General features: G+C 57.7%; 1 protein-coding gene across 18 annotated transcripts in view; it reads left to right on the top strand.

Moving 5' to 3' along the window:
* The window catches only part of Rimbp2 (RIMS binding protein 2), a 199,947-nt gene that overhangs the window by 149,438 nt on the left and 33,241 nt on the right, over nt 1-17,268 (top strand). For 13 of the 18 annotated variants that reach the window (XM_078039390.1, XM_078039389.1, XM_078039391.1 and 10 more), the window contains 10 exons: nt 143-598; nt 2,019-2,165; nt 3,349-3,507; nt 6,036-6,737; nt 8,117-8,234; nt 10,326-10,510; nt 11,403-11,571; nt 12,980-13,083; nt 15,097-15,168; nt 17,049-17,183. In XM_078039390.1, the coding sequence (XP_077895516.1) occupies nt 143-598; nt 2,019-2,165; nt 3,349-3,507; nt 6,036-6,737; nt 8,117-8,234; nt 10,326-10,510; nt 11,403-11,571; nt 12,980-13,083; nt 15,097-15,168; nt 17,049-17,183 (2,247 nt within the window). Of the gene's footprint in view, nt 1-142; nt 599-2,018; nt 2,166-3,348; nt 3,508-6,035; nt 6,738-8,116; nt 8,235-10,325; nt 10,511-11,402; nt 11,572-12,979; nt 13,084-15,096; nt 15,169-17,048; nt 17,184-17,268 lie in introns of those variants that run through there. The other 5 variants (XM_078039396.1, XM_078039394.1, XM_078039395.1 and 2 more) reach the window with 2 other exon arrangements.

The following is a 17,268-nucleotide window of genomic DNA, read 5'->3' as shown; positions in this document are numbered from 1 at the left end:
TCCGGTTCTGAACTGGTTCAGAGATGGAGGAAGAAGGCCCTGTCTCGTTGGCCCTATGGCTGCTGGCCCTGGACTAAGTGTCCCTTCCTCTGCCTTCTGAGGCCTGCTGGGCTCAGCTGGGGGTGGCCTTCTCTGTCCGCAGGTGGCCGAGGTCATCTTCCCAACGGCGGACAGCACCGCAGTGGAGCTCGTGCGCCTGCGGAGCTTGGAGGCCAAGGCCGTGACAGTGCGGACCCTCTCTGCCCAGGGCGAGTCCGTGGACTCTGTGTTTGCTGCCATCCCCCTCGACCTCCTGGTGCCTCCAACCCCCCACCCGAGAGCTGTGCCCCCACCGAAGCCATTACCAAGTGCCCCCGACACCAAAGACAAGCCCCTGTGTCCCCACACCAAGGTGGAGGAGCCCTGGGAGCAGAGCCGCACCCCCGCCCCGGTGCACGGGCACATGCTGGAGCCGCCTGACCTGCAAGGCTCCGGCCCTGGGCGGCGGTCGCCTTCTCCCAGCCGCATCCTCCCGCAGCCGCAGGGGGCTCCGGTGTCCACCACCGTTGCCAAGGCCATGGCCCGTGAGGCTGCGCAGAGGGTGGCCGAGAGCAGTAGGGTAAGTGGGGTCTGATGGCTTGTCCCTCTGCTCCCAAAGTTCATTGCATCCAGGCTGCAGGCAGAGACAACGAGGCCAGGAGCACCCAGAGCCTGGCCACAGGTGCAGGAGGAGAGGCCCTGTCAGCCTTCGGGCATCTGTGCCTGATCCTCAGTCATAGTGTGTTACAGTGTAGCCATGGATCACCAGGTGCCAGGCACCTGTCTGTCGGAGAAAAAGCCTCTGACAAACCCAGACAGGCTTGGTTCTGGGTTAGGGGCTTCAACTGCTCGCTGGACACGGCTGGGGCCCTGTTGTCCAACTGGGTGCTCTCTTGGCTCAGCCACTTCAGAGTCCCAGGTATGCGTGTGTGTGTGTGCACACACACCTATAAGTGCGTGGGCTCCACACGGGTGTGTGTCTGCATGCCCAGTGGACAGGCACACGGATGCACCTGTGCGCGGGCACATTTGCTTGCACCTCTAGGTGTAGTCTGGGCCACGGGGTACTGGGCTGTGGCTGGTCCGTGTTCCACATGATGTGCACTGGGACACATGACCTCAGGTGGCAGCCTCCTCTCCCAGGCACCACCTACCAGGGTCCCGGTGTTTGGGGTGATCCCCACTTTCTCTTTCAAGGAGGAATGGGGGCCATGGGCAGGCCTCAGCATGCCAGGTGGGCCTATGTGACCCTGGGTGTTGGTACCTGTGGTGGGACCCCCCCCCCATAGCCCACCTCTGGGCAGCCCCAGGTCAGAGAGCCCAGGAAGGGCCAGTCCCCAGGTCAGCGCCAAGCATCGAAGGTGAGCCAGGGAGCTAACTTCCAGGGCACAGCGCCCAGAGGCAGCCTGAGGGCAGAGGCCCCCTACCAGTACCTTAGCTGGGAGAGCACAGGAATCCAGACTGTCCTGGGGATGCTCCTGAGTGTTCTATGGCTGTGGAGGGGAGGGCGTCTCAGGGTACCGGGTACAAGAGCCACCTGACGGGAGCTTTGGGCCAGGCTCCTGGGGCAGTGCCAATGTGGTAGCCTCAGCCCAGCCCGAGAGGCCCAGGGGAGCCCAGCAGCTAGGTCCACGGGCTGGGCAACAACTCTAGGCTCCTGCCTTCCGAGTGCGCCCGCGGGTCACAGTAAGGCCAGCAGGGTGACCAGAGGAGGGTGGAGGGTCCTTGTTGGGTGTAGTCGCCCCAGCAGAGGGAGAGATGACTCTGGGGCCAGCTGGGTCCCTGGGGGAGACACCAGGAAGTGGACCCTGCAACAGCTTTGGGGTGGTTGGCCCAGGTCCTTGGTGGGTTTGTCTTTGGGTGGCTACAGGGTCTGTGGCATGGAAGGCGTGTCCCTGGGAGGCACCCACATGACACAGAAGCCGCCTTGGACAACTTTAATCACTGGGCCCAGCCCTCATGACAGCCCCAGCCCATCTTTGTCCCCTTCTCTTTCCAAGCTAGAGAAAAGGAGCCTCCTCCCCGAGCGGAGCAGCCTGGGGCGCTGTGCCAGCTCTGACGAGGAGGACGGCTTTGCCTCCCCCGAGCTCAAGCGGAGGGGCGCCTCTGTGGACGACTTCCTCAAGGGCTCCGAGCTGGGCAAGCCGGTGAGCCTGGGCAGCTGCCGGGGATGTCAGGGACTGGGGATCTGCCCTAGGGCCCCGGGAAAGGGGCCATGCCAGCCTGCAAGGCAGCAGGCCACCAGGGTTTGAGTGAGGACAACTGGTTCCAGGACAATTTCAAAAGCCTGAATAGGAGGCCTGGCCCTGCCCCGCCCCACCCCTACTCCTCGCCCAGGCCCCACCCTGCCCCACCCAGTGCTGGAACTTGGTCCTGGGCAGTTTCCTGGGTCAGGCCAGGGCTGGACTGATACTAGCTGGTCTCGATTTAGACAAACCCTACTGTTTGTGTTCACTTCTGTCCATTGGGCCATGTTGGCTGGACACCTGCTCCATGCTGGGCACCACAGGGGATGAAAAACAAAACATCCCCCCCCCTGCCCCTGCCTATCGGGGTTCACCTCCAGCGTCTGACACGCAGACAGCCTGAGAACCCCAAGGCCCTGTGCCAGAGCCCACTCACTCGGAGGCTGGGGCACCAGGACCACCCACTGCCACAGTGAGGGGGCAGTAGGGTGCCGTGTGCCCAGCCCAGCCTTGCTGCTCGCTGCTGGCCATCAGCCAGGCACTGGCTTCTCATCTCACGTCTTTATCTACAGCCTTACAATCATGCTGTTTGCATTTGTTTAAGCAGAAGGAACAGGAGGCCCAGACTTCTAGGATCACAGACCTTTAATCACTCTGTGTCCCAGGAGCCTGTGCAGCCGGGTGCAGGGCTGATACGGCCTCAGTGGCAAAGGGGCTCTGCTTAGATCCTTCACTCTACTGATCTTTCTCCTGTAGTTACCAAGTAGCTGCCATAGCTCCATCAATCACACCCTTATATGGTGACACCCCAAGCAGGAAGGAAAGGATAAATGGCCAGGAGACTTCCCACTACATCTTACTGAGTAGACTGAGGTCACAGGCCCTCCACCCCAGGACTAGGAGTCCTCGGAGCAGCTTAACAGTGACGATCCAGGGGAAAGTCAGACTTCCTATTGGCCATTGCATTGACCACGTCCAGCCTCACCCCTCACCTCTAAGGAGCAGCCCATGACCAACCCCTACAGGCCTCTGGCTGTGAGCCCCACAGAGGTGACAAAGGAGGGAGGGCCCACAGGGGATCTGGGCCCGCTGCAGGGGTCCTGGCATGAGAATCCACCCATCAGCACCCCCCTCTGGCCTGCAGCCCCCCTGTTGCCATGGAGACGAGTACCCCACGGAGAGCAGCCGGGGCTCCGACCTCTCGGACATCATGGAGGAGGATGAGGAGGAGCTGTCCTCGGAGATGCAGCTGGAGGACGGGGGGAGGAGGCGGCCCAGCGGCACCTCCCATAATGCGCTCAAGGTGAGTGGGGGAGCGGAGGGGGCACAGCACCCTCCTGAAGTCCCAGGTGGCTCACCTTGTCCCCTTGCTGGGCATCGGGCTGGCCCTGGGCCCTTGCCCTGCACCAGAGCCCACGGATATGGACTTGCTTCTTCCCACTGTGGAACTTTTGATCCAGGAGGTACCTGGAGCTCTGTCCTCTTTGCCAAGAGGTCTGGGTACAGGAGTTTAGGGGTCCACTTGGCAGCCCTTGGGGCACCCAGAGCTGAGCCAGGAGTGGGATCAGGAGGAACTGAGCAGAACAGGATGACTTCCGACTGGTCCACAGAGAACCAGAATCCACTCAAGAACCCCCTCGGGGTCAGCGCCGGGCAGGGGCAGTGTGGCTGGGTGCAGAGCCACCAGTGGGGAACCGGGTGGGTCCTGTGTGGAGGCCAGGGAAGGGCTGGCCTGGGCATGGCCCCGGGGCCTATCACAGAAGGCCCAAAGGACAGGTGAGGCTCCCTTGGGAGGGAGCAGGGATCAGCCCCTGTACAAGGCCATCCGGGAGGCACAGGGAGGCTGCTCCAGGAGGTTCCAGCCCGTGATGCCTGGTTCACACCGTCTGCCCCATCTGCTGCTGCTGGGCCCGAGTTCTGGCTCACACACGATGTCCACTGGGCAGTGCAGGCGGACGGCCTGGGCCTGGGGCTCCACCCCAGGCGGGAGGCAGGGTAGGCGCAGCTACGCTCTGGCAGCTCCTGGCCCAGGTCAGGTGGCTGTGGGACCGCTGGGGTGTCAAGGATGGAAAGGGCCTTGCCCAGGCAACAGCCACCTTCCTCCAGGTGCACAGGCCCTGCACAGTGGGTGGCAGGCAGAAGCCGACGTCCAACCCAGCTGCCCACTTGACAGCTTCTCGTGCAGACAAGACCAACTGACATTCTCCCTTGAAGGTCCCTGGGGGATGTCAGACCCCTGTGCAGCTCCTGCATGGTGGTGGCCCGTGGGGTTCCCAGCACCCAACCCCACCCCCAGCTCAGGGCCAACTCGCAGAAGGATTCACACTGGCCTTCCCATGGGCGCACCTCCCGGCTGTCCAGTCACCCACACACCCAGAGCAGGACCCACTGGGAGCACCTGGAGGTGGCTGGGGAGGTGTGTCCCTGTCCCACACCTTCAAGAGGCCTCTCCTGTTGGTGCAGAGGGTGCTGGGAGGCTTCTCCCTCTAGAGGGCCCAGAGAGGCCCTCATAGAGCCATGGCCAGGGCTTCAGGTCAGTGTCATAGTGGGGGGGAGGCAGGGTGGTCGCAGGCTTGCTACATGTGCCCATTCCATGACCGTCCTCCTTCTAAAAAGGTTTGGATTTCTGCATTCTCTTTGGAAACTGCCAGATACGGTTGGGGATCTGGACACAGGGGCTCATGGTTCCACATGGCAGTGAGTGGCTGCTGCCCAGCCAGGCTTCCTGATGAGGTCAGGCCTATGTCTGTCCCCTGCCTGAGCCTCACTCCCTCCTGGCCTAGAGGTCACTGGTGACCTCCCTGTACTCCGAGGTGGCCCCTCACCCTGCTGTTTGTCACAGGCATATGGCATTAGCAAAGGGCAGAAGCAGAGTATGCCCAACCACCTGGAGGGCAGCGGTGCCTGGCACGGTTGACCTCCTGCCAGGAACATCCCACCACACCCCAGCTCAAGGGCCCACAGCCCAGTGGGGCACAGGCCTCGTCTGTGCACCCCAGAGCCTTACGGCAGGGGAGTCCAGGGCACCTGTGCCGCAGGGCCAGGCAAGCAGCCAGTGCAGAGATGGGTAGCAGCGTTCCCAGCAGCAGGACGTGTAGGCCTTCCAGCAGGGCACGAGGCAGGGGCCCTACCCCCAGCAGAGAGAAGAAGTCATGTAGACATGGAGCCTGCGTCCTGCTAGTGCTTGGGAGTAGCCCCTGGGCATGGGGATGCAGGCACAGCCAGAGGACCCCTCTCCTCTGCAGTGACTGGGCATGAGGCCTGTGCCTGGCCTGTTCCTGGCCACAGAGAGGGTGTAAGCCCCCAGGAGCCTGACCTCACAAGCTTTCGCTTGAGCTGCCTTTGGGGAGGAGGGGAGGTCCAACTGCCAGGAAGGAAGGCAGGGGGCAGCCGGGAGCTGTGGCACATGGGGCGCTAAGCCACCTCTGGGCGTGCTGAGCCATCTCTGGGTATACTGATCCGCCTCTGGGCATGCTCAGCACCTGCTGCAGCTTCCTGGGGTCTTTGAGGACATAGCTGCAAGCAGTAGGCACAGGTCTCCCGACACTCTGGGCACCTACCACGTAGAACACAGCTCAGGGGCTGAGAATATTCTGCCTGCTCCTCTGCGTCTGGGCTGTCACCTCTCTCCTGGTTCACCTGCATGACATCTGCTCCCGATGGCCTGCTGGCTTTCCTGTGCACTGTCCCTGCCTTTGCTGGGCATAGACACCACCGCTGTTCCACTACAGAGCCCGCGGGCGTGAGCCCCGCCTCGCCAAGACTAACTGTGTATTTTCTCTCCCTCCGGCCTCGTCTGTGTTTGCCGCTGGCCACTCGCCCTGCCCTTAGGAGTGCTATAAGCCCAGGAGCCCGGAAGGCGCCTGCCCGGGACAGCCCGAGTTCCCCCAGCAGCCCCACCGCAGTAAGAGGCTATGCAGTATCCCCGAGGTAGCCGAGGAGGACGCAGAGCTCGGGGAGCCGCTGCTGCGGCAGGGCTCAGGGGCACCCAGGGCCAGGGCCCTGCTGGCCATGGTGCCAGGGCCCATCCCACCCTGCTGGGAGCACTCGGCTCCGCAGGCCTCCTGGCTCCCTGCCAAGCACAGAGCCCCCGTGGAGGACCTCCTTCTGGAAGACAGAGGCTGCCGGCTTAGCCGCTGGGCCACCCGGAGCCCGGACAGCGGCCTGGACTGCGGCAGTGAGGAAGAAGAGTCTCGGTTTAGTTTCAGGAACACCACAGCCCAGTGCAGCCCAGGCCCCGGTCACTGTCCCTGTAGGAGAAGCCCGAGGCCTCTACTGGCCCGGCGGCGGACACTGACCCGGCAGAGCAGCATTGAAGAGGACTTTGGGGAACAGGTGGACCCCAGTGACGTCGCCAGGAGCGATGATGCCCTGCCCCGCCCGGAGAGGTCCGTGCCCAGGCAGCACAGCTGGGACGAGGCCGTGGAGCACGAAGACTCTCGGGGTGTCTGGAGGAGTGGCCTGGCTGTGCCCGACAGCAGGGCGGCTGTCCAGCACGCACGGCCTCCCCCCAGAGTGGCCGACGGCCCTGTGGTGTGTGAAGTCAACGTCTTTCCACGTGCGCTTGCCAAACCAATCCTGTTCATTCCCCGTTGGCTTTTCGTTTGGTTCCAATTTGGGGTGTCCATCCTGGGGTCTCTCGGCCGCTCTCCTTGGTTGTCCCTGCACCTTTGATTTATTAAGTCCCATCGCTTCCGATCGCTTGACCATGCCGAAGATTTCTTTGCTTTGCTTTAGAGTAACGATTCCTTCCTGGAATCAGAGATGATCACGGCTGTGATTAAAGGACAACTGAATCTAAATTTTAATTAAGGGTTAGCTGAACTATGTCCAAAAGTTTGCACATTTTTTTTTCCATAATGATTTTTAGGGACTTATTTATGGCTCCACATATTGCTGAAGAATTTTTTTTTTCTTTTTTGGGGGGAGGGGTTTAGTTGTTTTTTGGCCTTCATCCATGTTTTTTCTAAATGAGAACAGTTATCAAAGCAGCTCATTTCTGCATATTATTTATAAGTTTTATTTTGCTTTGTCCCCTTGGGGCCCGCCAGTTTCCATCACTAGCCATGGACGCGTCCCCGCCCTGGGGCCTGGCCTTGCTCGTTGGCTTCTGGATTAGGAGTCCACTCAAGGCTTTCCTCCGTCTCTGTTCAGAGCCCTGGCTCCCGTCATGCTGAACGTCCCTTGGGCGCGTGGAGGGCCATCTGCATGGCGCCAGGCCTGGGTTCTGAGATACCCACGCTGGGGCCTCACCCTCAACGCTGCAGCAGCAAGGAGCAGACCATCCCCTCCTCCTGTCCCCAGAGGCCTCACTGCCCTTCCCAGAGGGCTCGGCTTTTCGGGGTTTCCTCCGACCACCTCTGACTCTAGTCCAAGTTGGAGGTGGGCCTCCCTGGGAAGGGCACCTCTTCGGGGCAGCGTAGTTCTCCAGACTGGGGCCGACCCTGGCCGTGAGTTTCCAGTCCCAACACAGAAGCCTCCGTCTGAGTTTTCGGAAACCTCACTTGCGACGTCTACCCAGGTGGGACGTTTGGAACCGCAGAGCTTTCCTGCTTGTGTGGAAGCCTGGGGCAGGTGTGCGGAGGCAGCCGAGGCCTGCTCGTGGTGGAAGGTGTCAGTGTCCTGAAAGCCACTGTCATTAGGTCCGAAACACGTGGTTTCAGCGGCAGTAGAGCAACGGACCCTGCCCAGGGCTCATTTTGCCCCACCCACTGTGGTGCTTCAGATGCGACTCTGGTGCAGGGGAGGGGCCTGGCGGCCAGCCTGTTTCCTCCTGGGCCTTCAGCTAACCTTTCAGTTAAAAGCTAAGTTTAGTTGCCTTTAGAGCTTCTGCTTCGGATTTGATTGATTTGGCTGATCGCTCTCCCCCTGCCACACTGGCAAGACTGACAGCCTTGTTGTTTTGTCTCCAGATTCTAGGAAACCCAGCATCTGCCGGACGTGTGGACAGGGCAGATCATGTGGGCAGGAGGTTTTCCCACGGTGGCACTGGTCCTCAGAGGCCCCGGCCGACGGTGGTCCCATCTATTGGTTAGTGGCTTGAGGGCTGTCTCTCTCTCCCTCCCTCTCCCCACCACATGCACCTACTGGGTCTCCTATACAAACATTTCACATAATATTCAGGGGGACATTTTCAACCAAACACAGAGAACTCTTGGTCATCCATGGCAAAGGGAGGTAGGCATGGCACACGAGGGCAGCAAACCCTCTGCACATTCTCAGAGCTCCCGCCAGCCTCAGGGTTACACTAGCCTCTCCCTGCTGACAGTCTCCTGTGGGCTTTCTAGGTGGCCTTGGAGGGACTGAGGGCAGCGGCTCTTGGGACGCTCAGGGACAAGGCTGAGACAGAGGCAGAGCTGGGGAGGTGGTGCACCCCACACACCTGCAGTGGCAGAGATGTCTGGGTGCATAAGATGCGCTGGCAGCGGACATAAGCTTGGGGATAAGAGGCCAAGTGTGACCCCAGGTGTGCTCCCACCTCCCTAGGCCACCACCCTTCCCCACTGGTCCATTCCCACTCTCTTATCTCCTGCTTGGTAGCCTCCATACATACAGGTTCAAGGGCACAAAGGCCAGAGGAAGCAGGCAAATGGGGTCCTTACCTGCATGGGGGTCAGACAGTGGCCCCAGGGCGAGGGGCCCACCATACTTCCTCCAACCCTTGATTGCTCAGTTCTTGTGAAAGTAATATAGAAATCTTTAGTCCAAGGCCATGGGCTTTCTTTTTTAGGGGAAAAGAAGACATTAGGTGTATATGCTGCGTGCTTCCTGAGCATATTTTTAAGGGGCAACAGACTGACAATTGATGGAAAATACCAGGGCTTTCAGAATTCCTTTTCCCCAAATTAAGACAAATGAACACTGTCGTGGCTTAACAAGACCATTGCCTGACTACACACCTAAGCACCCTGAGGCATCTGATGAGGCTCTCCACAACGCCCGGTGGATGTTTAAAAGACGACAGAGAACAAAACAACTAAACAAAAACAATGACAAAAAATAGATGATCTGGGGATCCTAAAAGGCCCCTCATGTGAGTCAGGATGCCCACTGCATTTGAAGTCCAGGCTCCTGCAGCCTCAGCCCATGCAAATTTTAAACTAGATTTTTTTTTGCTGGTGAAGAAGCCAGCTCACTTGGTCATCTCCCTGTTTACCTGTCTTGTCCTTTCTGCACACCTGGTTCCTCCAGTCACACTTCCCTTGTCATGTGCTGGGGACAGCAGTCGGCCAGCTTTTCCCAGCCCTCCTTCCTGGTGGCTAATCTCAGTGTCTGATTTGTTCTCCTGCTGATGTTCTGAGACCTTCTCATTAGATCATGCTCAGGTCAGCGCTGGCCCTCAGTGCCTTGTCTCCCTGTCTGACTGTCCGTCTCCAACCCCATCTGTCTGTGTCCAGTACCGAAGCTCATCTGACTTGGGTATCCAGGATGCGCATAGGTTATGTGCAAGCACAGCCTTTGCTGATGGGGACCTGAGTGGACTTCCGTGTCACAGGATGGTCCTGGGCCAGTTCCCTGCAGACCCGAGTGGACACCTGCATACCCAGTGACCTCTAGTGAGACATATGCATACCCAGTAATGCTTCAGAAAGGATTGAGTTTAAAAGCTGGGAGGGGGACAGAGCTGAACCCTGTTGGGCTGGGGAATCGTCCCGTCACAAAGAGGAATGCACTTGCTGTCCGCTGTCCACTCAGTGAAGTGAGCAGCTGGGTTCCCCACACCAAGCTCTGACGAAGCTCTGGATGTGTTGTAAGCTCTGTGCACTAGCCTCATGGCCCGTGGAGCATGCTGCCCCATAGGGGTCGCCACTGATGCACACGTGACCACCCACCCACTCTGGCTGTTCTCTCTGGTGGAGCCACCCAGGCGGCCCCTTCATCTCACTGCTTCCACACCAGTGTGCTGGCCAGGGCGAGGCTGTGTGGTAGAGCCACCGCCTCTGCCATGCCTCTGGACATCCCCAGGTCCCTTGCTGCCTCCATGTTGAGCCCAGAATATTTTTCAAAGGACAGAAGCCAGGGCCTGGCCACCTGACCCCGGCTGAGCCCTACATGACGTGTGGTCGTGTCCCGAGTTGCAGGGTGGTCACCGGCCTCTGCTTTACCACCACATCCCCCCAGATGATTACGCCGGGCGCGACCGCCTCTCTCCAGACTTCTACGAGGAGTCGGAGACGGACCCTGGAGCCGAGGAGCCCCCAGCCCGCATCTTTGTGGCTCTGTTTGACTATGACCCACTCACCATGTCCCCGAACCCTGACGCTGCAGAGGAGGAACTTCCCTTCAAGGAAGGACAGATCATCAAGGTGGGGAGTCTGCTGGCTGCACAGTTGGGTGCTGCTGAGGTGGGCGCAGCCCAGAGCCAGCCATGAGCTGACCAGCCCTGGGCAGTGGCCTTTGGACTCTTTGGGGCCATCGGAAGGCTGGCCAGCCTGTGGCAGCCTTGCACATTGGGCAGGCCCTGTCTGCTTCACCTGGGCAGAGGGGACGGCCCCACTAGTTGCCTTGGAGGAGTGCATATGCCGGTGCATGCGGGGTTTTCCAGGCCGCCTGCCTGCTGGGGGCTAGTCTGAGCCCTCATTTAGTTTAGATGACACTCGAAACCAGAAGAAAAGTATCACTGGGTCTTTTATTAGACTGATCAACAGAGTCAAAACAACATGAAGCACTCACCAGTGCCTGAGGCCGGTGGTTCCCACACACACCAGCCTCCTGTGCCTGAGCTCTAGATCCTCAGCCCAGGGCAGCTGAGAAACAAACCACAGGCCCAAAGTTTGGGACTTTGTAGTACACAAGGTCTAACCCAAGGGCAGAGCAGTGGGAGGGAGGGGGAGGAGGCCGAGGCAGGCAGAGGACCTCCCCCAGCACGCAGACGCAGGGTGTGCCATTCCCACTCGGGTTCTGGAGAAGAGGAGGGGAGCAGTGTGGATCTGTAGGACCAGTGGGAGGGGAGGGCCCTGCTTGCCCACCTCAGAAGGTGGTTGGAAGGCCTGGTGCCTGGCTCCAGCCCTCCCTGGTCCTTCCACGTAGAGGGCCTCCAGTGCACACTCCCCCGGGGGGCTCAGGCGCTGTCCAAACCTGGAGGGGACACTGCATCTGGGGTCCAGTGTGTGTGTGGGGTCGTCGTAGGTGATGTGGTGCGGGGGCTGGGGTGTTTCTGGGCCACCCCGACAGGTGCTCTGCCTCTCCATGCTCCAGGTCTACGGAGACAAAGACGCAGATGGCTTCTACCGCGGGGAGACCTGCGCCCGGCTCGGCCTCATTCCCTGCAACATGGTCTCCGAGATCCAAGCTGATGACGAGGAGATGACTGACCAGCTGCTAAGACAAGGCTTCCTGCCCCTGAGCACGCCCGTGGAGAAAATAGGTGAGTGCGGCCCTGTATGGCCTCAGGCTGGGGGCAGCCACGCACCACTGGACGTTGGGCAGAACCCACTCTACAAACCAGGGTCGCAGTGGTGCTGCCTGCTCGAGGGAAACACATGCTCCCCAATACCTGTGCACACACAGGTGGCCCTCTGGAGAGGAAGTGCACCCTGCCGGCTGCTCCCCCCCCCCCCCCGGCGGTTTAGGTCTTATGCCTGTAAAGCTCAGAGCCTATGATATTCTTCTCAGCAGCCAGGACCCCATGAAAGCTCATGTTCACAGGTCACACCAGGAAGCAGAGGAGCAGCTGTTCTAGGTGGGGCACCAGGGTCAGCCTGTCCATGGTGCATTTCTAAGCACAGGGAGCCTGGGCCTCTCATCCTCAGCTGGGTTTGCTCATCCAAAGGCCTGTGAGGGACTTGCCCATCAGTCTGGGCATACCTCCCTCCTCCCTGCCTGGGAGCCAGGCTGTAGCAGCATAGAGGAGTGGGCAAGGCTACGGCCAGCAAGTGGGAGGGCAGTGCACCATGCTCTGTCCTCTTCCCCTGGTTGAAAGGCCTCCCTTGGTCCACACAGCTGTGGAGAGAAAGGTCCATCTGATGCCATATGAATTTAAAGTTTGAAAATTCACAACTTCTGAATTAACTTCTAAATCAGAATTCAATGGTCCAAAGATCATACATAATTTTAAGGATGATCACAAAATTAATGCCAAAAAAGGTTGAATCTGTTTTATTTTTTAATAGACTCATGGCCTCAAGATGGCCCTCCCAGTAGTTGAGGCTGAGGGTGAGGCCCGGGCTCCCTCTCAGGGTCGTGGTCTTCTTCCCTGGCTTACCCATGACTTTGGCAGAGACAGGACGGCCCCACCCTCCCGGAGCCAGTCTAGCAGGCGCTCTATAGAGGGACTCACTTGGTCTGTGACATCATGATGTCAGACGTCTCTCTGTCTTTTCCCTTCTCCCACATGCTGCTGGACAAGGGAACCGAGCAGAGATGTATACTGGCCCAATGACACTGGCAAAGCCACCCTTGGAGGACGGCCAACTTCTAACTTGGTTGTGCTGAGCTTGTGGGTCTTCCCCAGAGCAGCCTCCAGCCTTCCCTCTGCCTGCTGAGCCTCCCCATCCCGAGCTGGCCATGAAACTGGACTCACTCCCAAGGTGGCTCCTGCCAGGAGCACCCACCCTAGAGCCAAAGTAGAAGGAGTGGGTCCAGGACAAGGGTGGCATGCTGGACTGCTTGAAGAGGACAGCGCCAGGACTGGGCCCCAGAGGGTGTGGTCCCATGGGCCAGTGAGATGCGGGGACACACCTGCTAAGATGCCCTCCCAACACTGTGGAACACTGTGCTAGCAGGTGTTCTGAGGTGACATCGTGACAGGTTTTTTCTTCCTCTGTGACTTGCAGAGAGAAGTAGAAGAAGCAGCAGGCAGCGCCCCGTGTCCACAAGAAGAGTGGTGGCTCTGTACGACTATGACCCCCGGGAGAGCTCGCCCAACGTGGACGTCGAGGTAGGGCCAGCACTATGCACAGGGTCAGGAGGTCACCTGCCCCTCCAACAGGGACACCAGCCACAGACTTCCATGTCTACAAGAGCCACCAAAGGCAGGGCAACCAAGCCAGATGGGCAAATGTAGGGACAACAGACAAGAGAAGCCACAATGTTCTTAAGGAAACATACAGCACACCCCACAGTTATGGCAGACCCTATTGACCCCTACAGACAGAGTGTCCCATAGCCATAATAGGCTCTAGAGCCACAGCAGGTCACAATAGACCCCTATAGGCCTGGAAGCCTCAGAGCCGCAGCAGACTCCATAATCACTGTAGCTCCATAGGCACCTTAGCTCCATGACCACAGAAGCCAACAGAGATGATCAGCCAACTCCATCACCACAGGTTCCCCAATGAGAGATGTCAGAATTCATAGCCACAACACCCCCAACCCACTGTAGTGCCCATAGCCACAACAGACTGGATGGACACAGCAGACCCCGTAGACAAGTAGCCCAGAAGGTCACTAGAGCCCCTGTAGATCCCATAACCACAGCAGCCCCCGTAGCGTCAGTAACTCAATAACCACAGTGGCCTCAGAGCCACAGCAGACCCCATGGTCAAGTAGTCCACAAGGCCACAGTAACTTGCAAGGCTACTATAGCTGTCATAGCCACAGCAGACCCCATAGCATGGTAGTCCCCATAGCCATGGTAGCCCCCTAAGCACAGTTGCCCCATAGCCACAGCAGTTTACAAGGCCACTCTAGCCCCCTAGCCTCTGCAAACTCCATAGCCACAGTAGCCCTTATAGTCACCATAGCCCTTATAACCACAGTAGGCCCCATAACCATAATAGCCCCTATAACTACAGTTGCCCCCATAGACATACAAGACCCCCCAGGACACTGTCGTCCTCCATAGCCACCACAGTCCTTCCTGACCCTAGCAGCCCCAGGTTACGGCAGACCCCTTCGCCCATGCTCAACTGTGGTCCACAGGGAATTCCAGGGGGTAATCAGTGCCCGTGTTTCACAGTGCTGTGCCCAGTACAAGGTGAAAGCCAGTGTGTGGCTCCACCCACCTGGCATAGCCCTGCTGTGTGCCCCTGTTAAGAGCCACATTCACAGTGATGGATGCCACAGAACTCCTCTGTCAGGGTGCCAGGTGTATGCACCTCACTTCCTCACAGGTGTGAGTGCAGCAGGATGCCTGGCCCGAGTGGGCCTGGGGGCACTGCGGCTCCTGGCATTCGCTGGAGGTGCTGGAGTGAAGGGGGCTGCTCTGCTTGACAAACCCCAGCCCAGGGCCACGTACCCCTGTGCTATCCCCAAATGGCAATTTAGGATGCACATTTCCTTTAGGAAAGAAAGAAAAAGTGCATGTGTCCACTGAGCTGAGGCCAAGCTACGGGAAAGCACATCCTGTGGGATCTGCCCTGCGAAGGAAGCACAGGCCCGGGTCCCGCCCCACACCAGGCACAGCCTGATTCCTCACCTTCGTGTTTAGAAGTCAAATCTTGATGTATTTACTCATTTTTGGTATCCCCTACTGGGCTTGTCCCTCTGGCCCCCATTTCTGGGGTCTGAACATGTGAGACGGTTGATTCCTAAGGACAGGGCCTGTGACTAGCATGTTTGTCTCTGGGCTGATGCACACAGGCACTGAGTTTCGTCCGTCATGGAGCAGGAGTCTTGATGCTCAGCGAGGTGTCTGTGTGGCCACCCTTGCTCACAGGAGTGCCCCACAATCAGTCCTCAGGGCCATATGGCCAGCTTTAAAGCTGTATCACCAGTGGGGAAGGAAATGCTCTTGAAAGTCATCCAGGAACCAAAGCCCTGCAGACATTTTTTTCTAGGTGGACATCATCCTGAGGTGTAGAACTTTCTAGAAGACTGAGCAGGAACCTCCATTAGCTTTGTACTTGGCTTCCTTGTGTGATTGAAGGATGGTTCTCGGTAATACGAGCCACTTGTTTTCAAAAACAACTTCCTGTAACAAGATGCTGTGCATTTTATGTTCTCTCTGTAGGCTGAACTTACGTTTTGCACGGGAGATATTATCACTGTTTTTGGTGAAATCGATGAAGATGGATTTTATTATGTAAGTGTTTCTAATCAAGAAGCACCACCTCTGGGCTGGAGTTGTGGCTCAGTGGTAGAGCATTTGTCTACCACATGTGAGGCCCTGGGTTCAATTCTCAGCACTGCATAAAAAAAGAAAGATATCTTGTCCATCTACAATTTAAAAGAAGCACCTCCTCATTCACTTTGTGCCTCTTACAGCCTGTCTTCCCTTTCTCTTATCACTTTCAGGCAAGACGCATATGTTAGTGTTACTAGGAGCTGGAGAGCCTGCCCCACTTGCACATGACAGAAAAGCTGGCTCTTCACTGCTTCTTGTTTGCTAATAATGGTATTTTCCATGTATCTAAACGTAGACAAAATAAAAACATTCTATTTTCTGACATTTTAAAATTGTCACCATCCAAACATTTACATAATAATTTAGTTTTCTAGACTATCTATTTGTAGGTGGTAAATTAATCTTACAGAGAAAGTAAGAAACCAATAAGCAGAACTCAATAGGTGGATAAGATCCCCGAGGTCTTAGCGCTCCCTACCTGCCCAGCAGCTGACCTGTGGGCAGTCCAGATACATAGGACCTCTCACGACCCGCCCCCGCCCCCCTCCACCTCACATGCTGGTTGCCTTCCTTTCCTGCCCCTGTGGTTATTTCTCTAATATTCCCCCAGGGAGAGAAGGGAAGGGCTGCTAGGGGTAGGGTTCACCTCCTCCCTGAAGAGCCCATGGTCACCTAGGGGTATATGGTCATTTTTAAAGCATTGGATTTGATCTTCTGGCATTTTCTTCACAAGTTATGTCTGTGCTCCCTCTGCTGTGGCCTTTATTTTCAGGATTATTCTAGAGTTACTGATTGAGTTAAAAAGCTTCCCTTTTCTCTTTTCCTGGGCTCTGAAACAGATTGACATTGGAAAAACTATTACTAGAAGAAGATTAGATTCTGCTTAAAAATCTGTTAGGTCCATTGTCTCTTGAGGAATGTAGTTGTACAAGCTTCGTTTGCTTTTCTGGTTCTTGAGCTGATTTTTAAAAAGGTACATACCTGTGTGAAAACACACCTTCCATTAGTTCAAGTGTGTGCACAGAATTGGACTTTCAGAGGGCCTGTTGCTATCAACTGTGTCCTTGCATGGACAGAAGCTTTCAATCTCCACACAGCAGGGCCACTTCTGTCTCGTGAGGAAGCAGAACTCCACGTTGTAGAGACCATCCTTTTAAGATGGGGTCTGGCTCTGTTGCCCGTGCTGGTCTCGAGTGGTTCTCCTGCCTCAGTCCCCTCAGTGCTGGGACCATCACACTGTTCTGAACTGAGTTTCAGCACTTACAGGGCAGGTTGGTGTTTGGAGGGACTGGGAGAAATGACAAGTAGGCTCCCAGCCCTATGTCCTGGTGTCCATTGAGTAGCCGGACACATGAATAGGTATGTCAGAGGAGAAGGGCCTGGAAGGACGGGTGCCCCTCTGGAGCAGCCACCTGAGGAGATGCCTGCAGACTCCCGCCTGCCTTGTGGCCTGAGTCTGAGAACACATTCACCTGTGGGAGGGAGGGTAAGCCTGGCCCTCACTCTTTCTGCTCTGCTCCCAAGGGACACGTCCTCAGCCTGGGTCAGTGTTTCTGAGCTGTGGGACACTGCAGACTCCTGAGGGGCCCCAGGGTCAGCCAGGCTGGAGACCCACTGAAGGAGACAAGCAGACCTGAGGGCCAGCTCAGGCCCACTCCTCCAGACCTCTCTGGAAGACGACCCTGCATTGAGCTCTTGCTAAGGCTGTCCCTGGGAGAGGCCACTATTGACAAGGATGAACCCATCTTGCTGTCCTGTGGGCCGTGCTCCCCTCATGAGAGTAGGAAGGGGGTCTGGGGGCAAGGTGGTTCTTCTGACCTCCCCGCCTCTGCTTCCAGGGGGAGCTCAATGGGCTGAAAGGCCTGGTGCCTTCCAACTTCCTGGAGGAAGTGCCTGAGGACGTGGAAGTCTACCTCTCCGACGCCCCGTCCCCCTACTCTCAAGACCCACCCCCGCGTTCCAAGGCCAAAAGGGTAAGCACCCCCCCCCCCAGCCTCTTGGGCCCCGCCCCTGCCATGTGTGGATGATCATTCATGTTTCTGCATCTTGGGCCAAAAG

The sequence above is a fragment of the Ictidomys tridecemlineatus genome, chromosome 2 (assembly GCF_052094955.1).
Source record: "Ictidomys tridecemlineatus isolate mIctTri1 chromosome 2, mIctTri1.hap1, whole genome shotgun sequence".
In the NCBI taxonomy this organism is placed as follows: domain Eukaryota; kingdom Metazoa; phylum Chordata; class Mammalia; order Rodentia; family Sciuridae; genus Ictidomys; species Ictidomys tridecemlineatus.
The sequence above is the reverse complement of the archived record's forward strand: the minus strand, read 5'-3'. Positions and strand labels throughout refer to the sequence as shown.